Raw genomic sequence first — 13,852 nt, 5'->3', positions numbered from 1 at the left:
TGGCAGGGGCTGATCTGGCAGGGAAACTTGTAGGCATGTCCTTGTCTTTCCTTAACATGATGCAGAGCCGGAGACATGCTGGAAGAAGATATGAAGCCCAAGCTCCGTACTAGCTCCCCATCACTACTTTTCTCCAGAAGACACAGGACGACGTGTGTGTATGTCTGCAGATCTCTACTGGGCTTTAGGGAAGATTGCCGAAAGACTTGGCACAGGAAAAGGGCAAATTTTAAAGAGCTCAAGAGTGGGAGATTGCTGGTTGAGCAGCTTGGTTGCCTTGAGGTCATTGCTAATTAGAGGCATCTTGCCTAAAGAAGTGAACATTACATTTTAATGCTGCTATGAAAACCAATCATGCTGTCTCCCCGTTGCATCCCATGCTACTGCCTGCTTTGCTGTAGCATCTGGAGCGAGCACAAGGGAAGGGAAGAAAGCCCTCTTGAAGGATGTGGAAGGATGCTGAAGTGGTAGCAGAGCTCAGATGAGAGAGGCTGGAGCATGACAGCTGTTACTGGATCATGCAAAAAGCCTGCCAGCAGAAATGCATCAATTTGTGTGATATCCGGGTGTCTTGTCTTCTGTTTTCATAATTGCTTACATGGTGTCTGCATAAATCTTCCCCCCCTCCCCATCCCCGGCACCTCCAGCGAAAGGAGCTGACTGGCGGGTGGCAGCACATCAGTGGGAGAACACCAGCAGGAAGAGACAACCAGTCAGATGTGCATCAGATGGGGAGGGCCGGCGCCCGCGGCACATTCCTTGGAGGTTGCTCGAGTGGTGCATTCACTAAATAGAAACCCTCTCCTTTTCCCTAGGGAAGAGGAGCATGTTCATCCAGACACAGGAACCAGCAGTGCTGTCTTGCCGTGTTCTTCAGGAGCTTAGTGCTAAATGACAGCACAGGCGGCAGCAGCAGAAGCTTTCAGCAAATGCATCGTAGCCCAGAGGTCCGAGTGTCGCCTCGAGGGACGCAGCGGAATTTCTTTTCCTTTTTCACTGAATACTGAAATCTTCCTGTTTATTCTCTCCTTAGCTGCAACCTATGTCTCTTCAGCTGGGGGCTTTCCCTTACAGTGAGATCAGCTCAGCTCCAGGAGAGCGCAGTCCCGTGACTCTCTCACACTGGCTTTACCATTAAAAGCCGGTTTTCTGAAAGCAGAATACGCCCAGCCTGCACGGCCAGCTGACTGGTTCCTTACTGTCTTGGTCTTCAGGTTTTCCTGCCTGTGGACTACCAGTCTGGCTGAGTAACTCCACAAATACAGCTACTGGTAGCCACCAGCTCCATGCACTCAAAAGTCTTGAATTTGAGAATGAAATGGTGAAATTTTTTAAATAATGGCATCTTCTCCCCCAGTATAAATCTTGATGTGTGGCTATAGGCGCAGTCTGAGAAATGTGCTACCCCACAGGGGCGTTGTGAGCTTTTAAGGGTTAAAATTCATTCTTGAAGACATAAGAAAAATATTTTGCATCTTCAAAATCAACTTTCATTTCCTTCTTTGACTTTCTGGGTAGTGACAACTGATCACTTTGGTCCTGTCGACAGTTGTGCTGATGGCAACGATTTCAAATGAAGAAAAACGAAAAAAATGTGAGCCAGCAAAGAAGCAAGAGCAATAAAAGTGCCTTCCTCAACTCGCACTAAGATTGTGAAATTTGCTCATTGATGTTGCAACAGTGACTAATGTTATTTCCAAAGCCAGCACTTAAATTCCACTTTGGTAGATGATAACTATGAGCAAGTCACACGGTCCCATAGGAAGAGGTAATTAATGACCACTTCTTGCTCCTGGATGGGCGGTGGCTTTGGTCTCCGTAGCACTGGCTGTCATGCAGAGCACTGGCTCTGCACAAAGGTGACTAATAGGTGTCACCAATTTCCTTGCTGGAAGGCTCAGACCTGCGTTTTAGCCGGGGGTGCCAGACGATGACAAACAAGAGCTAGAAGAGAGTAATGAATAAACATGGTGAGAATTTCAGCTGTAATATCTGCCATCAGGTCCATCTGTTACTCCTTCCCCCACAAGCCTTGCAAACCCAATGAGCCGGGAACAGGCATGCTCCATATACTGTCCCATCCTTCAGCCACATATCTAAGGTGTAATTGTCTGCTTGTCATTAAGTTCATCACTTATGGTCTCTGGAGCCATTGTTGGTCACAGGATCTTCTTGTTCAGTTCTTCAGCCTTCCGCCCGCCCCACTTATGATGAGACTTCCAGAAGGACACCAAAAAGATGAGGAGGATAAACGTATTACTCACACGCTGGTGTCTGTGGTATTGCAAAGCAGCATTTGCTCCAGTGAGACGTGCCTCGCAGGCATGTGGAATCTGCTCATTTAACCATTCCCAGCCTCATGCACTCACCCTCCATCTCTTGCAAACGCCCAGCTCCCAAAGGAGGGGCTGCTTTTCCAGCTGGCAGCTGGTGACCCCTGAGGTCTGTATGACCTGTGTGCATGCAGGCACGTGCAGGCACTTCAGCTGGGGCGAGTCTTGGGGGTTCCTGCCTATTTGGTCTGATCCAAAGAAGGGAAAACAGAGGCTCCTGGCAGGGACGTGATGCAGAAGCAGCTAAGCAGAGGAACGGTGCGTGTCTGGTGTGACTCGGTGAGCGGTGAAGGCTCCAGCAAGCCCTGCCTGGTGGTGAGTGGTGGCTTGCTCTAGGGGGTGGATACCTATCTCCCAGGCAACGCCGCAGCTTGCAAAAAGTTGCCATCAAAATTCCTGTGGTTCCAGCCATCTCTCATCCATGCAAGGTTTTGCAAACTTCTCATGTTCTCTTATAAACCTCGTGCTCACAGCTGCACTTCACAAGTGGAGTTATCTCCCTGCTTTGGGAACCAGGCCATCTTAATTATAAAGCCCACACATGATTTTTTTTTTTGCATTTCTCCCATAGGTGCTTCCTCCTCGTGTTCCAGAAAGCCCATGTTCTTGGTTCTGTGCTCCTCGGTTGCTTCCAGCTCTCCTTCCAGCAAGGGAGGTGGAGAGGAATGTGATAAGCAGCTTGGCTGGCTAATGAGTTCCCTGTCTAAATGAGGGATCCTTGAGTGCTGGCTTCATCTGCCAGTCCCTGGTATCTCCTTCAGGTTGTCTGTCTGCTTCTGGCTCTCCTGGGAGAGAGGTCTGAGACCTGGATTGAGTTCCACCTGCTTTTCCCTTTGTGCCCAGCCACTGTGTCCACCGGGGCCAGGTGGGGAGCAGGAACTGCCTCTGGATGACAGGGCTGGAGCGCTGCGTGAGGCTGAGATTTGGCTGGGAAAACAAGTTCAATAACACCCAGTCCCTTGCACTGCAGGCTGCGACTGCAGAGTCATTTCAGAGAAAGTAACAGGAGGTTTTTCTCTCCCTAATTTATGTCTCTCCCGCATATGGCTTCTATGGAGTCACTAATGTTACAGCCAGATGGGTTGGCATTTTACTAGACAGAACACATGGGCTAGATGTTGTTAATGCTTGTTAGCTACTCACTCTGCAGCTTGACCAGTCCAATATGGTCACCTCGCAGATGGTTGGAAAGCTGCAGCCTGGGTGCTGGAGCAGTCCAGCTCTGCAGCACGTGGTTGTGACAGCAATTGGGATAATGTGCATTTGGCTGCTTGTTCTGAAGGGCAGAGATACCTGTGGCTGGGGGATCAGTACAACGTCCCCGTACGTCAAGGGAAAGACGGTGATTTGTAGAAATCTTGAGCCTTTTATTGAGGTATTGGCTTTAAAGGCTTAATCTCACAGTTTGGATTTTTATGGGATGGCGTTGGAAAAATTCTGTGAGCCCTGTGCCTCGCTCTCAACAGTCCTTCGTAGTTGATGTTTATAAACATATTTGGCAGTCCTGAGGCCTGTTAAAAAGTTAAAATTTACGATCTCAAGCTCTGAGTTACAGCCTGCTGCCATTGTGAGTTTAGAGTGGACATCCCATGCAATTTTCCTTTCTCTGTGATGTGAATAGTCTGCTGTAATTCACTCTCACCAGTCTTGCGTTCAGCTGAACCAGTTCTAGGTATCGCCTCAACAAATCTCCACAGGGTGAATCTCTTCAGTAGTTAGTTTGGAGATCCCCATCAGAATCTCTGGATGCAAAAGTAGATGCCACGGGTGAATCATTCCTGTTACCACCTTCCTGCTTTGACAGTACTGATGTTCAGTTTACAGTGTAATGGTGGGAGGCCAAACGCATCCTACGGATGAGACGGGGAAATTTAGTTTCAGTACCTGTCCTTTAAAACTCTCAAAGCACTTTTGGAAAATGCACGGGTATTAATCCACACTGAGCAGTAGTTCTTCAAACCTATGATTGAAATTGGATATATTTGTCTCTGTCTGTCCTGAACTGTTGAATAACATTAATGCACCCTGATAACAGCTGTCACATTTTACCCTGGGGGTTGTTCCTCAGTGATAGGTGAAATCACGGCAGTTCAAAGGCCTGTCTTCCAGGATGAAAAGCTCTATAGGAATATTCAGATATAAAATAGTAATAGTATGAATCAAAAAATATGCTTCCCTTATTTTAAAGTCTTTGATCTTATTTTTATGGCATCACATTTGACAGTCTAAAGGGCATTCACCTGTAGGAGAAACCTTTTGAGAGAAGATGCTGACTTGCCCTCCACTGTGCGGGGCGCCGGCCCCCAGGGTTAACCCCAACCAGTTTTCCCCATCAAGAGGGGCGCAGGCACTTCAGCGCATGTCCTTGCTCTTTGTTTCATCTTTTACACTGGGTGCAGGAAGCTCACGTAGATCAAAACACGTAGCTGTAGGGAGAAACTCGCTGCTATGCAGTATGCCCCACTCTCTGTTTCTTTGCTGCTGAGCTAGTGCAGCGTGGAGGACCCCATCACTGCTGCCACTCGTGTGCGTAGTGCCTGCGCCCGGTTTCTGATTAAGACGGAGGTATACGAGCTGACCTCTTGTGCAAAAGACATTGTGGGGTTGCGGTTCATCTCAGTGTTGAATAATAAGAAAGGGAAAGGAAATGTTTGCTATAAATCTCAGTGCACGCAGGGCTGTTTCTCACTTATCCCACCCCAGCTTTCAATTTTCTTCTTGGCATTGCCAGGCGCTTGCTTTTCTTTGCTCAGCAGCTAAAAGCAGCTTTTTCATTACATTTCCTGGAAGGCCCTTTACAGGCATCCATCCCTCTCTGCCTCATAAATTCCCTTTATATAGCAAGCTGGCGACACGGAGGTCAGAGGTCTTGGCAAGAAGCAATTATTATAAAGAAGTACTCTTCCTCTTTTGAGTTACAAAGAGGATATTGAAGGGGGAAAAACTTCGCCGCAGACAAGGAATGGCCATTTGTAAAAGGTAGGTGACTTGATTGATGAAGAGCTGCACATCCTGCGAGAGCTACCTTGGGCAGCTGTCCTGTCAGGCCAGCTGAAATCTGTCCGTTACCATGAAAAAAGAAGAAGGAAACCAGTAAACAGTTTGCTAAATAACCTCATAAATATTTCCAGCCATAAGCACATCTTGTGGTACAATTTGGTTTTTTGTTTTTTTAATATTTCTCTAATTTTAAATGAACAGCCTCTAATTAAAGTGATTTAGTGGCTACCTGGGGACCTGGTATTTGAGCAGTGCATGATGCTTAGGAGAGATTGATTGGTGAGGCGTAACTCAATTGGGGGATTTTGATAATGATATCATCACCCGAGAGAGCCAAGTTGGAGCAATTAAATCTCAAAACCTCGTGTTTGGGTTGTTATAACTTCAGCAGGCAGTTTCTACATGTGCACACACACACCCACGTGTTTTCCCTGGCTGTTTTCTGGGCACTCGAGTTTTTGGGCTGGCTCTGTGCTTGGTGGGCTGCTCTGTGTGTGTGTGTGTGCGTGCACCTGTCTGGAGTGACACATGGTGGTGCTTTATCAGCTTTGCAGAGCCAGGGAGAGGGTGCCAGCCTGCTCACCATCACTGCTTTGCCCCTCATCATCTGCACGTGCACAAGGTGGCCTTTGACATTTAGAAAAATCTCAGCATCCAAAGCTAGAGGAGGAAACAAAAGGATTTTTCTTGTTTAAAGGTCAGACCCAGCAGCTTCTTAAAATATATTTTCGAATAGGTTTGTTGGGCTGTGACGTTATTATGTGTATTAATGGGTGCCGAGGTAGGCGGTGGGCACCACAGGGAAGGTGTCAGGGAGGCAAGGGGCTGTCAGGACCACCGGTGTGCCCGAGGCGGTTGGTGGCAGAGGCTCTGTGGCACACACAGCGATAGTGCTGCAGAGGTTTTGGGAGGCGATCAGATGGTGCAGCTGACTGAGGACTTCTGCTGATGGGGCAAGGTGTTGGGAAGGGGGAGTGGCTGTCCCATGTGAAGGGGAGGCCCGAGGGATTCGAACGAGGAAGGCAAATGGCTGAAGGGATCGATGCGGTGGGGAGATGTGCGTAACCCACACTGGAGCAGGCGACACAGCAGGCGGCGAGGTGGGGTGGGGAGCGCCACAAGGACAAGGGAAATGGCAGTAGGAACTGGGACGGAGAGAAGAGAATGTGTCCACAACATGGCCCGTAATGCCGGGGGAGCCTGTGGAGCTGAACGGAGCAGGGAGAGGCTCTTTGTGGAGTCTCAGTTGGGAAGCTGGGGTGCCCCTTCCCTCGGCACGCACGGGGCTGTTGGCAATGTGCGTTCAGAGCAGTTGTGCGTAGGGACGCAGCACAGACAGCGATTTACGGAAGGAGTACAGCAGATGAGGTGGTGCCTCCATGATACATTCACTGGGTAAATCTCGCTGGACAGTGATTCACGTGCTTGTTTTGACCCCTAATACATCTCAGCCTTGGAAGGTACCATCTACCATAGAGCATGGCTGAGCGGCATCTGCAAAGCAAAGGCTTGTAGCTGTGCCAAGGGTGGGAAGCCACGCTGGCAGCCCTTGCAGAGTCCTAGGTGTCACCCTTCCTCACGCTGCAGAGGTGTTTCAGCTGAGGTTCCCAAGCTGAGGCACAGCTCTCCTACCTGCTGTGCCTGGCACGAAGCTCCATCATCACTGTTGTCACTTCACCAAAAGCCATTCGGGAACTTCACCTCTGGCACTTGGAGGGGGTGTGAAAGATGCAGGAGATGCAAGAGCACATCCTGCATGGATCGCAGCCCCAAAGGCAGTTGTGCTTTCTCTGTGTGGAACTCAGAGGTAGAATATCCCCACTTCATGCTGAAATCTCAAGTTGTATTGAATGCTGAAGCCCTCTTCTCCCTTTTTCTGCATTTCTAGCCCATGTGTTCTCATGATACCACATCCCTGTGTCAGCCTCCTTGGGGCATGCAACCACCCTCTTTTCAATCTTATTCCAGAGTCTGAAGATCTACAGGACCCGTGAGTTGGGTCTTATGCTCAACCAGTATTTTTCAAGAAGCATCCCTTGCGTGATTGAAGTCACGCTGCATGCCAGTTCATAGCTGACAGCACCTGTGAAGCCAGAGTAGGAGCATCTATTGTTTTTAGCTACCAAAATATGTCAGAGAGCAGAGGAAAAGGGTGTACAAGAAACTAAAAAAAATTGGTGTATCTAGCTCAGTGTGCACTTCTGACCCATATGTTAGCCTGTAAATTACCAAAGGAGACACTGTCACGCTTTTGACACAGCTACTTCTCAGCTGGTGGGACAAGTGGAGAAGTAAATTCTGGGATTTGGCTTTCAGGGAGAGTTTCTCTGCAAGAGCAGCATGGGGACAAAGAGCCACGTCAGCAGAATCAGTGCAGTCAGAAGCCCTGTATATGTTATGCTGAAGCAACAACAGCTGAGAGAGCCTCCTTTATGGTCCATACATTGCGGTGTTGCCAGCCCAGTCCAGCCAGTTATAGGCCCATCCCCCAGCAGGGACATCTGGGAATGCTTATTGCTCCTCTGCATCTTCTGTATTGTCTGCTTCTTGCTGAGATGGTCCCTGTTGGAGAGGAGAACTCACTTTTCTGCCACGCTGGTGGTTATTTGAGAGACTTTTATATGTATATCTAAACTATAAAGCCTTGAATAATTTACCATTTTCCAGGGTTAAGAGGAAGATTTGTGGTGTTTCCTTCTGGCAGGCAGCAGCTGATCTTGATTCTCGTGGAAAAGCAATTGTACTAATGGCTTCGTTCTCCGGGCAGATCCAGGAGCAGCACTGCAAGTTTATGTTGCCACGCAGCAAATAGACCTGTCGCCCTGTGTTTTACAATATAGTGAAATCCACTGCTCTGCTTGCTCTGTGGGGTGGCACAGCCTGCGAGGAGAGAAGCAGGGTGTCACCCTTCAGATCGATGACAGGAGTCGCATCCCCCCCACCAGCAGAGCCGAGCGAACAGTAACGTGGGGCAAAGATTGATTTCCATTGCTTTTCCAGAAAAGGTCCCGATAGGCCTTAAATCAGACTGAACTGGCAACGGAGCTTAGCGAAATCTAGAATCTTTCCTTTTGCAAGTATTTGAGATCTGAATAAAACATAACATAGACCTGAATCTCAGTAGTTTAGTAAGCCAGGCAGATTTTTGCCGTGAATAAAAGAAACCAGTACAGACCTATGTAAAGAGTACCTGGGAGATGGTACCCTCATAGTGCTCAGTGTCAGCATCCTGGGGTGCTCTGTGCTCAGGGAGGCTGGGGGTGCGGGGGGAGTAAGTCACCTGGTGAAGTGCTGCGCTTGACACACACAGAAGGGGGGGACGTGAAGCGTGGTGGTGCTCCCCAACGTGTCCTCTGGCATTGCCGGCTCTGTGCGTTGTCTACGGGGCGGATGGGAGAGGTCACAAGCTTAGCTTGTCCTTTGATCCTGTGTATTCGGTTTGACTCTAAATCTTGACGCTTTTTCTTTCACACTTCTCTTTAAAAGCAACAACATACTACAGTGGTGTAGCTCTGAGTGAGACGTCGGTAGTGCTGGGCACAGAGCAGACAGGGCTGTGTTTGGAGGTGCTCTGGTCTCTCTTGCCCCATTCCCACTCGACTATCCCCATGGATCAGTGACACTTGTTCGGGTTCCTCAGCTTTACATTTTTATCCTAGATGGGCTTGGGTGGCTTTTGGCTGCATCTAAACTTAGAATTCCTGGGGATGCATCACCAGAGTGAATGGTGATTGCATTACATGGAGCACGTCGTGTGAATCGTTGGTATGTGCTGTCACCTGCGAGTGCTTGTTAGCAGGGGTTGTGTCCAGGAGTTTTTCTGTGAGGGTTGAAACTTTTTCTTAATTTAAAAAATGGATTCAAAATGAGTGGAGGGAGTGCTAGCTGTGAACTGTGAAGAAGACTCAAGCACCCCTACAGCTTTGAACCACTGGAAATTTCATCTTGGTAACTTTCATAAATCCAGTTTTTAAGAGCTGGAGTCGCAGGTATACTCCACATTGATCCAAAACGGTGTGAAACCACCAGACCCTGCAGCGTTCATTCAGCAGAGCATCCCCTCCGGTGTCCTCCCTCTCTGTGTTCCCACACGCCCCCGTTTATCCCCCTGCCTCGTCACGATTCCCTGCTCGCTCCCATGCCGCCTACGCCAGCGCTTCCCTCTCTGCCTGCGGCTCACCGGGTGCACCAGGCAGGGTGCAGACTGGTGTTTGAAAAGAAATCCTATGAATTAATGGGAACATATTGCTATTATTTCGTAGAATCGCTTTATTTGTAAAGCACATGCTGCAAAGGTACTCCTGCTGTTGAACTCAAAGCAACAAATCTATCTATATATCCCAGTTTATACTACATTATGAATAGATGGGTGAAGGAAAAAAAGCAATAAAAACAAATAAAAAGAGAAGTAACAATGATAGCGATTTTAAAACACTCCCAGATAAAGAAATTTTTAAAAGAGTGTCTAAATTTTTTAAAAGCAGTGTGAGATTGAATGAACTGAACTGTCAGTGTGTCCCTCCTCCAAGTTAGCGAGTAAATATCTGCCACCAGAGGAGGATTTGCCTTTTTCCAAGTGGCTGCCTTCTGGCCTTGTTCCTGCTGCAGAAGAGATCATAAGAAACTGCGATGAGGTGTCTGGGGCTTAGAAACATTTTGGGGCTTGGGATTTTTTGGAGTTCCTGGGGAGGTGGAGGCCATAGAGGGGAGGATGGTGCCTCTCTTGACCATCGGACAACCAAGAGAAACCTTAGTCCTGTTGAACTCAATGGGAAATAAGAGTGTTCTAGAAGCACGTATTTGTTCACATCGCTTTCTCTGAACGCTCTGCTTCTGCTTCTGCTGAAGGATGAAATTTAGGTTATAAAGAATAGTAGAGAGAAATTGCCATTAATCTCATGAAAGAGAAATTATTCAAATGTAGCTTTCACCCATGACGCCAATGAGCTCAAAGTAGAGGGGAAATTTAAAACATTTATGTTACTCTGTTTCCAAACTCGTAAAACACAAGCAAATGGTCTGGCACTGGATGTTAAATTTCTTAAGGAACTTGCTTTAATTAATTAAACTGGTAAACCAATTAATGGATTTACTTGTAAATTCCTAGAAAATTAATTCTGTGCCCAAAGAGTGTTTTAAATCTGTGAAGGAGGCAGTGTGTATTTCATACAGAGATTGAATTCCCACTTTAGATGAATCCAGTTCAGCGCTGACTTTGGAGACGCAAGTGATGCATTACCCAACTCAGACCTTCCTCCGAAACCGGCGCTTCCCATCAGCTGGATCAGGGAGGGCAGGGGGGGGATTTGCAAAACAAAACCTGTGCTGCTTTCGCAGCAACCAGCCCTGTACTCGCTCCTAGCTATGCTACAGCCTGGCATTGTGCCTCTGGCTTTACATGGATTGTGGATGTACATCCCTCCCTGTGCCTCCAACTGGCTTCTTCATCTGCCCTCTTCCTACTTAGCCTCTTTAATCTGGCCCAGCGGTACATCAGATGTGCAGAAAGCACGTCGGGTAGCTCCACTAAGCAGCAGATTAAAGTACGGAACATCCTTTGGAGTTGCTTAAAATCAACCAAGTCCAAGTGGAGGAGATTGAAACAAAAGCTAATTTACTTTTCCACGTGGAAACCTTGTTTAGATTCCCTGCCTGGCTCAGGGGTGACGGGGGCATCCTCAGTACCTCGCGCTCTTTGCAATCCGAAGTGACACATACATGAAAAGTTCATAATCGACTGCGTCCAGGCTCCTGAGAACATGAAATCAGAAACAAGCAGGTTCCCCGGGGTTCTTGGCTGGTTTTGCTTCCCTTCTCTCCTAGCAGGTAAAGCCATGTTTTTCCCTTCACGTGGCAATCCTCTGCTTTGGCTCTCAGCATCCTTTGACAGGGGAGGGTGGGGGAGGGGGAGCTACCCCACTCCTGCACACCCCGGGGAGATGCCGGCTTTGCCCCGCCTCGGCTGCGAGGGGAAGCAGAGCTACAGAGTAATTAGGAATGGGAGCATTTTGAAGAGGAAAATGGCAGGGGGAAAAATTAGCATTTGCGCTGTGATGTTTTTGCTGTTTATTAATAAACAAGCCGCTTGCTTTCCTCCAGGGGCAGGAGAGGCTTCAAGCATCCCTTATTTCTCTTGCATTTAGCTTTTTTTTTTTTTTACTTGTTTTATATGTTACAGGAGATTTGTAATGTCTTCCCACATGTTGAGTTTCCTTATATTCATGAGAGCATCTCCGGAATAATTCCTCTGGAGCTCTCGGCTATGCGCTGCCAGGCTGATTTAAACATCCAGAAACACTTTAGGGATGCGGGGCGGATCAGCAGCTCATTGGGAAGGAGTTGTGTTAATTAGGAATAGGTCTGCTTCCTTCTACAGAAGTGGAATGACTTCGGGCATAAGTGTTTTCACAAAGAGAAAGCCCTTGCCTGTAGCCTGAGACCTGGGTGGTGATGGTGAGAGTGACCCCAACGTGGGCACCCCAGTTCTGTGCCAGTGGCCCCTGTGCGGCCTCTTTCCAGGATGGTCGGACCCCTCGTCTCCCCACTGCCCCATTTGTCACTGGGGGAGCTCACACGCGCTGGACGCCTGCGCCGCGGCGGGTGATGTGCCTTGGTTACAGGCAGATCCATCCCAAAGGAGGCTTTAGGGGGATGCTGCTGGCTCTCTCTGCATCGCGGGAGGTCAGTTAAAACCCTGCTGTATTAATGGGCTTGTTCTTCTTATCCCTCAGGCCTCCAGCTCCTCCGGTGGGAAAATGCAGCTTCTGGAAACGGAGTTCTCACGAACCATCCGGGACCTCATTGAACTCCACCTGCTTCAGCAGGACAGCATCCCAGCCTTCCTCAGCGCCCTCACACTCGACCTCTTCAGCCGCCAGACCATTGCTTAGCATCCCGCTGCCAGTCACCAGCCAGGTGCGGAGCACTCCTGGGCAGGACATTTGAGGTAGCGAGGACAAATTCTCCCCTCCCTGAATCTGTGGTATTGGGTTGCTTTGGTTTTACAGGGAACTCCTTCTTCCCCCTTCCTTCATGCTGATTCTCAAATCCCACTGATTCCTCTGAAAATCATCATTTCCCTCCTGTGGGAGGGCAAGGCTAGCTCCACCCCAGGGCTCTCCTGTGCCAAGACCCAGTCTCTGCCTTTGAGTAGGGTTTTTTTTTTGTTTTGTCTGGGTTTGTCACTGCCCAGACTGCCTCAGCATCTCTCTGGGAGTATGGTGGGAACTGCTGGTTTGAGAAGCCACAGGACCACTGTTCTCAGCTTTTCCCAAATCACCCAAATCTGGGCCCCAGCAGAGAGATGAGCCTTGTGGGAGGCTGGTGCCTCCTGCGCCCATGGTTGTCCTCTCCTAATGAGAGCCAAAGGCTTGGTCTGTAAGGACAGGCACCTGGGGAAGGATCAGTCACGATGAGCAGGTTCTTTGTGGATACCTCCTGCTCTTGCAAACAGCTCATCACTCAACAGGGTCGAAATTATTTTCAAGATATCCATTTACCTGAGTCTGCCATCACTCAGCAGACAAGCAGAAGCATAAATGGCCATTTGAAGACCCTATACCTGTGTTGACACCTCTGTGTGGTGTGGTGTGCTCAGATGACACCAGCGTGCTTTTTGTTCCTCACCCAGACTCTTTGGCTCTTGGTTATCTCAGGACTGCAGAAGGTGGGAGGGAGCTCTTTGGGGTGTGCTCATTGCTTCCAGCTTTAGCCTGCTGCCTGCCACCAGGCTGTGGGTATCTGCTCACCTTACGGGGGTTCTCCCTCCTCCTCTTCTCCATGGAGGCTGGAGCACACCCTGAAGTCTGACATTTTGTGTTGCAATGGAAATAGTTCTTCTATCATAAGAATAAAGTGTCGCTTCCCAAACTGGATGTATGACTGCTTTATTTGGGATATACAGTGTGCTCCCCCGTGCTGTCCCACATGTAAAGCAAGATAAGGAATCATCTCTCCGTCAATTGTCTGATGCTGGTACTGCTTTGATAAGGGAGGGTGTAATTATCAGTTTTTCCAGGCAAGCCTCATTCATACTCTAAACTAGATTGGTTTGTCACAAACCTTGGTGTATATTGATTTCTTCTTGATACCAGCAGGAACTTGCTTCCTAAGCTTAGAGAGAAGGTAGCCGTAAGCAGACTAGGAACTCAGCTGAGTTGTGTACAGTGGCTGCAGGGCTGGCCATGCATGCTGGAGTCCCTCTGGGACCTGTTGATATGTCTACAGGCACAGAAAAAATCTGCTATAGACCCACCGGATCAGAGGTGGAGGGACAAGCCTGTGCTCTGGGGAGGCTGCAGCCCCCATCTCCTCAGCCCTCCTCTCTGCAGGGTTTGCAGGGAAGTGCAACAGCAAAAGTTTGGTGTTCTCTCTTCTGCTTGAAGAAGTTCTGGTGGAAGATGAATTGCCTGGCATGCTGTGCCAGGGGAACGCTGCCTGATTCGTATGCGCGACGTGGTACTGAGAGTCGCCTTCCTCAGTCATGGGGAAAATGAATCATGACGTCAGCCGCATTCGGC

The 13,852-nt window shown here is 48.8% G+C and overlaps 1 protein-coding gene across 3 annotated transcripts in view; it reads left to right on the top strand.

Annotated features, from left to right (window-relative positions):
* MAD1L1 (mitotic arrest deficient 1 like 1) overlaps window positions 1-13,202 on the top strand; it is a 380,760-nt gene extending 367,558 nt beyond the window's left edge. For all 3 annotated transcript variants that reach the window (XM_040592111.1, XM_040592112.1, XM_040592113.1), the window contains one exon: window positions 12,065-13,202. In XM_040592111.1, the coding sequence (XP_040448045.1) occupies window positions 12,065-12,223 (159 nt within the window). In that variant the 3' untranslated portion in view covers window positions 12,224-13,202. The remainder of the gene's footprint in view (window positions 1-12,064) is intronic.
* The last annotated feature ends 650 nt before the right edge of the window (window positions 13,203-13,852 follow it).

This window comes from Falco naumanni, chromosome 4, assembly GCF_017639655.2.
Source record: "Falco naumanni isolate bFalNau1 chromosome 4, bFalNau1.pat, whole genome shotgun sequence".
Taxonomy (NCBI): domain Eukaryota; kingdom Metazoa; phylum Chordata; class Aves; order Falconiformes; family Falconidae; genus Falco; species Falco naumanni.
Note: the sequence above shows the minus strand (reverse complement) of the source record. Positions and strands in the feature narration are given on the sequence as shown.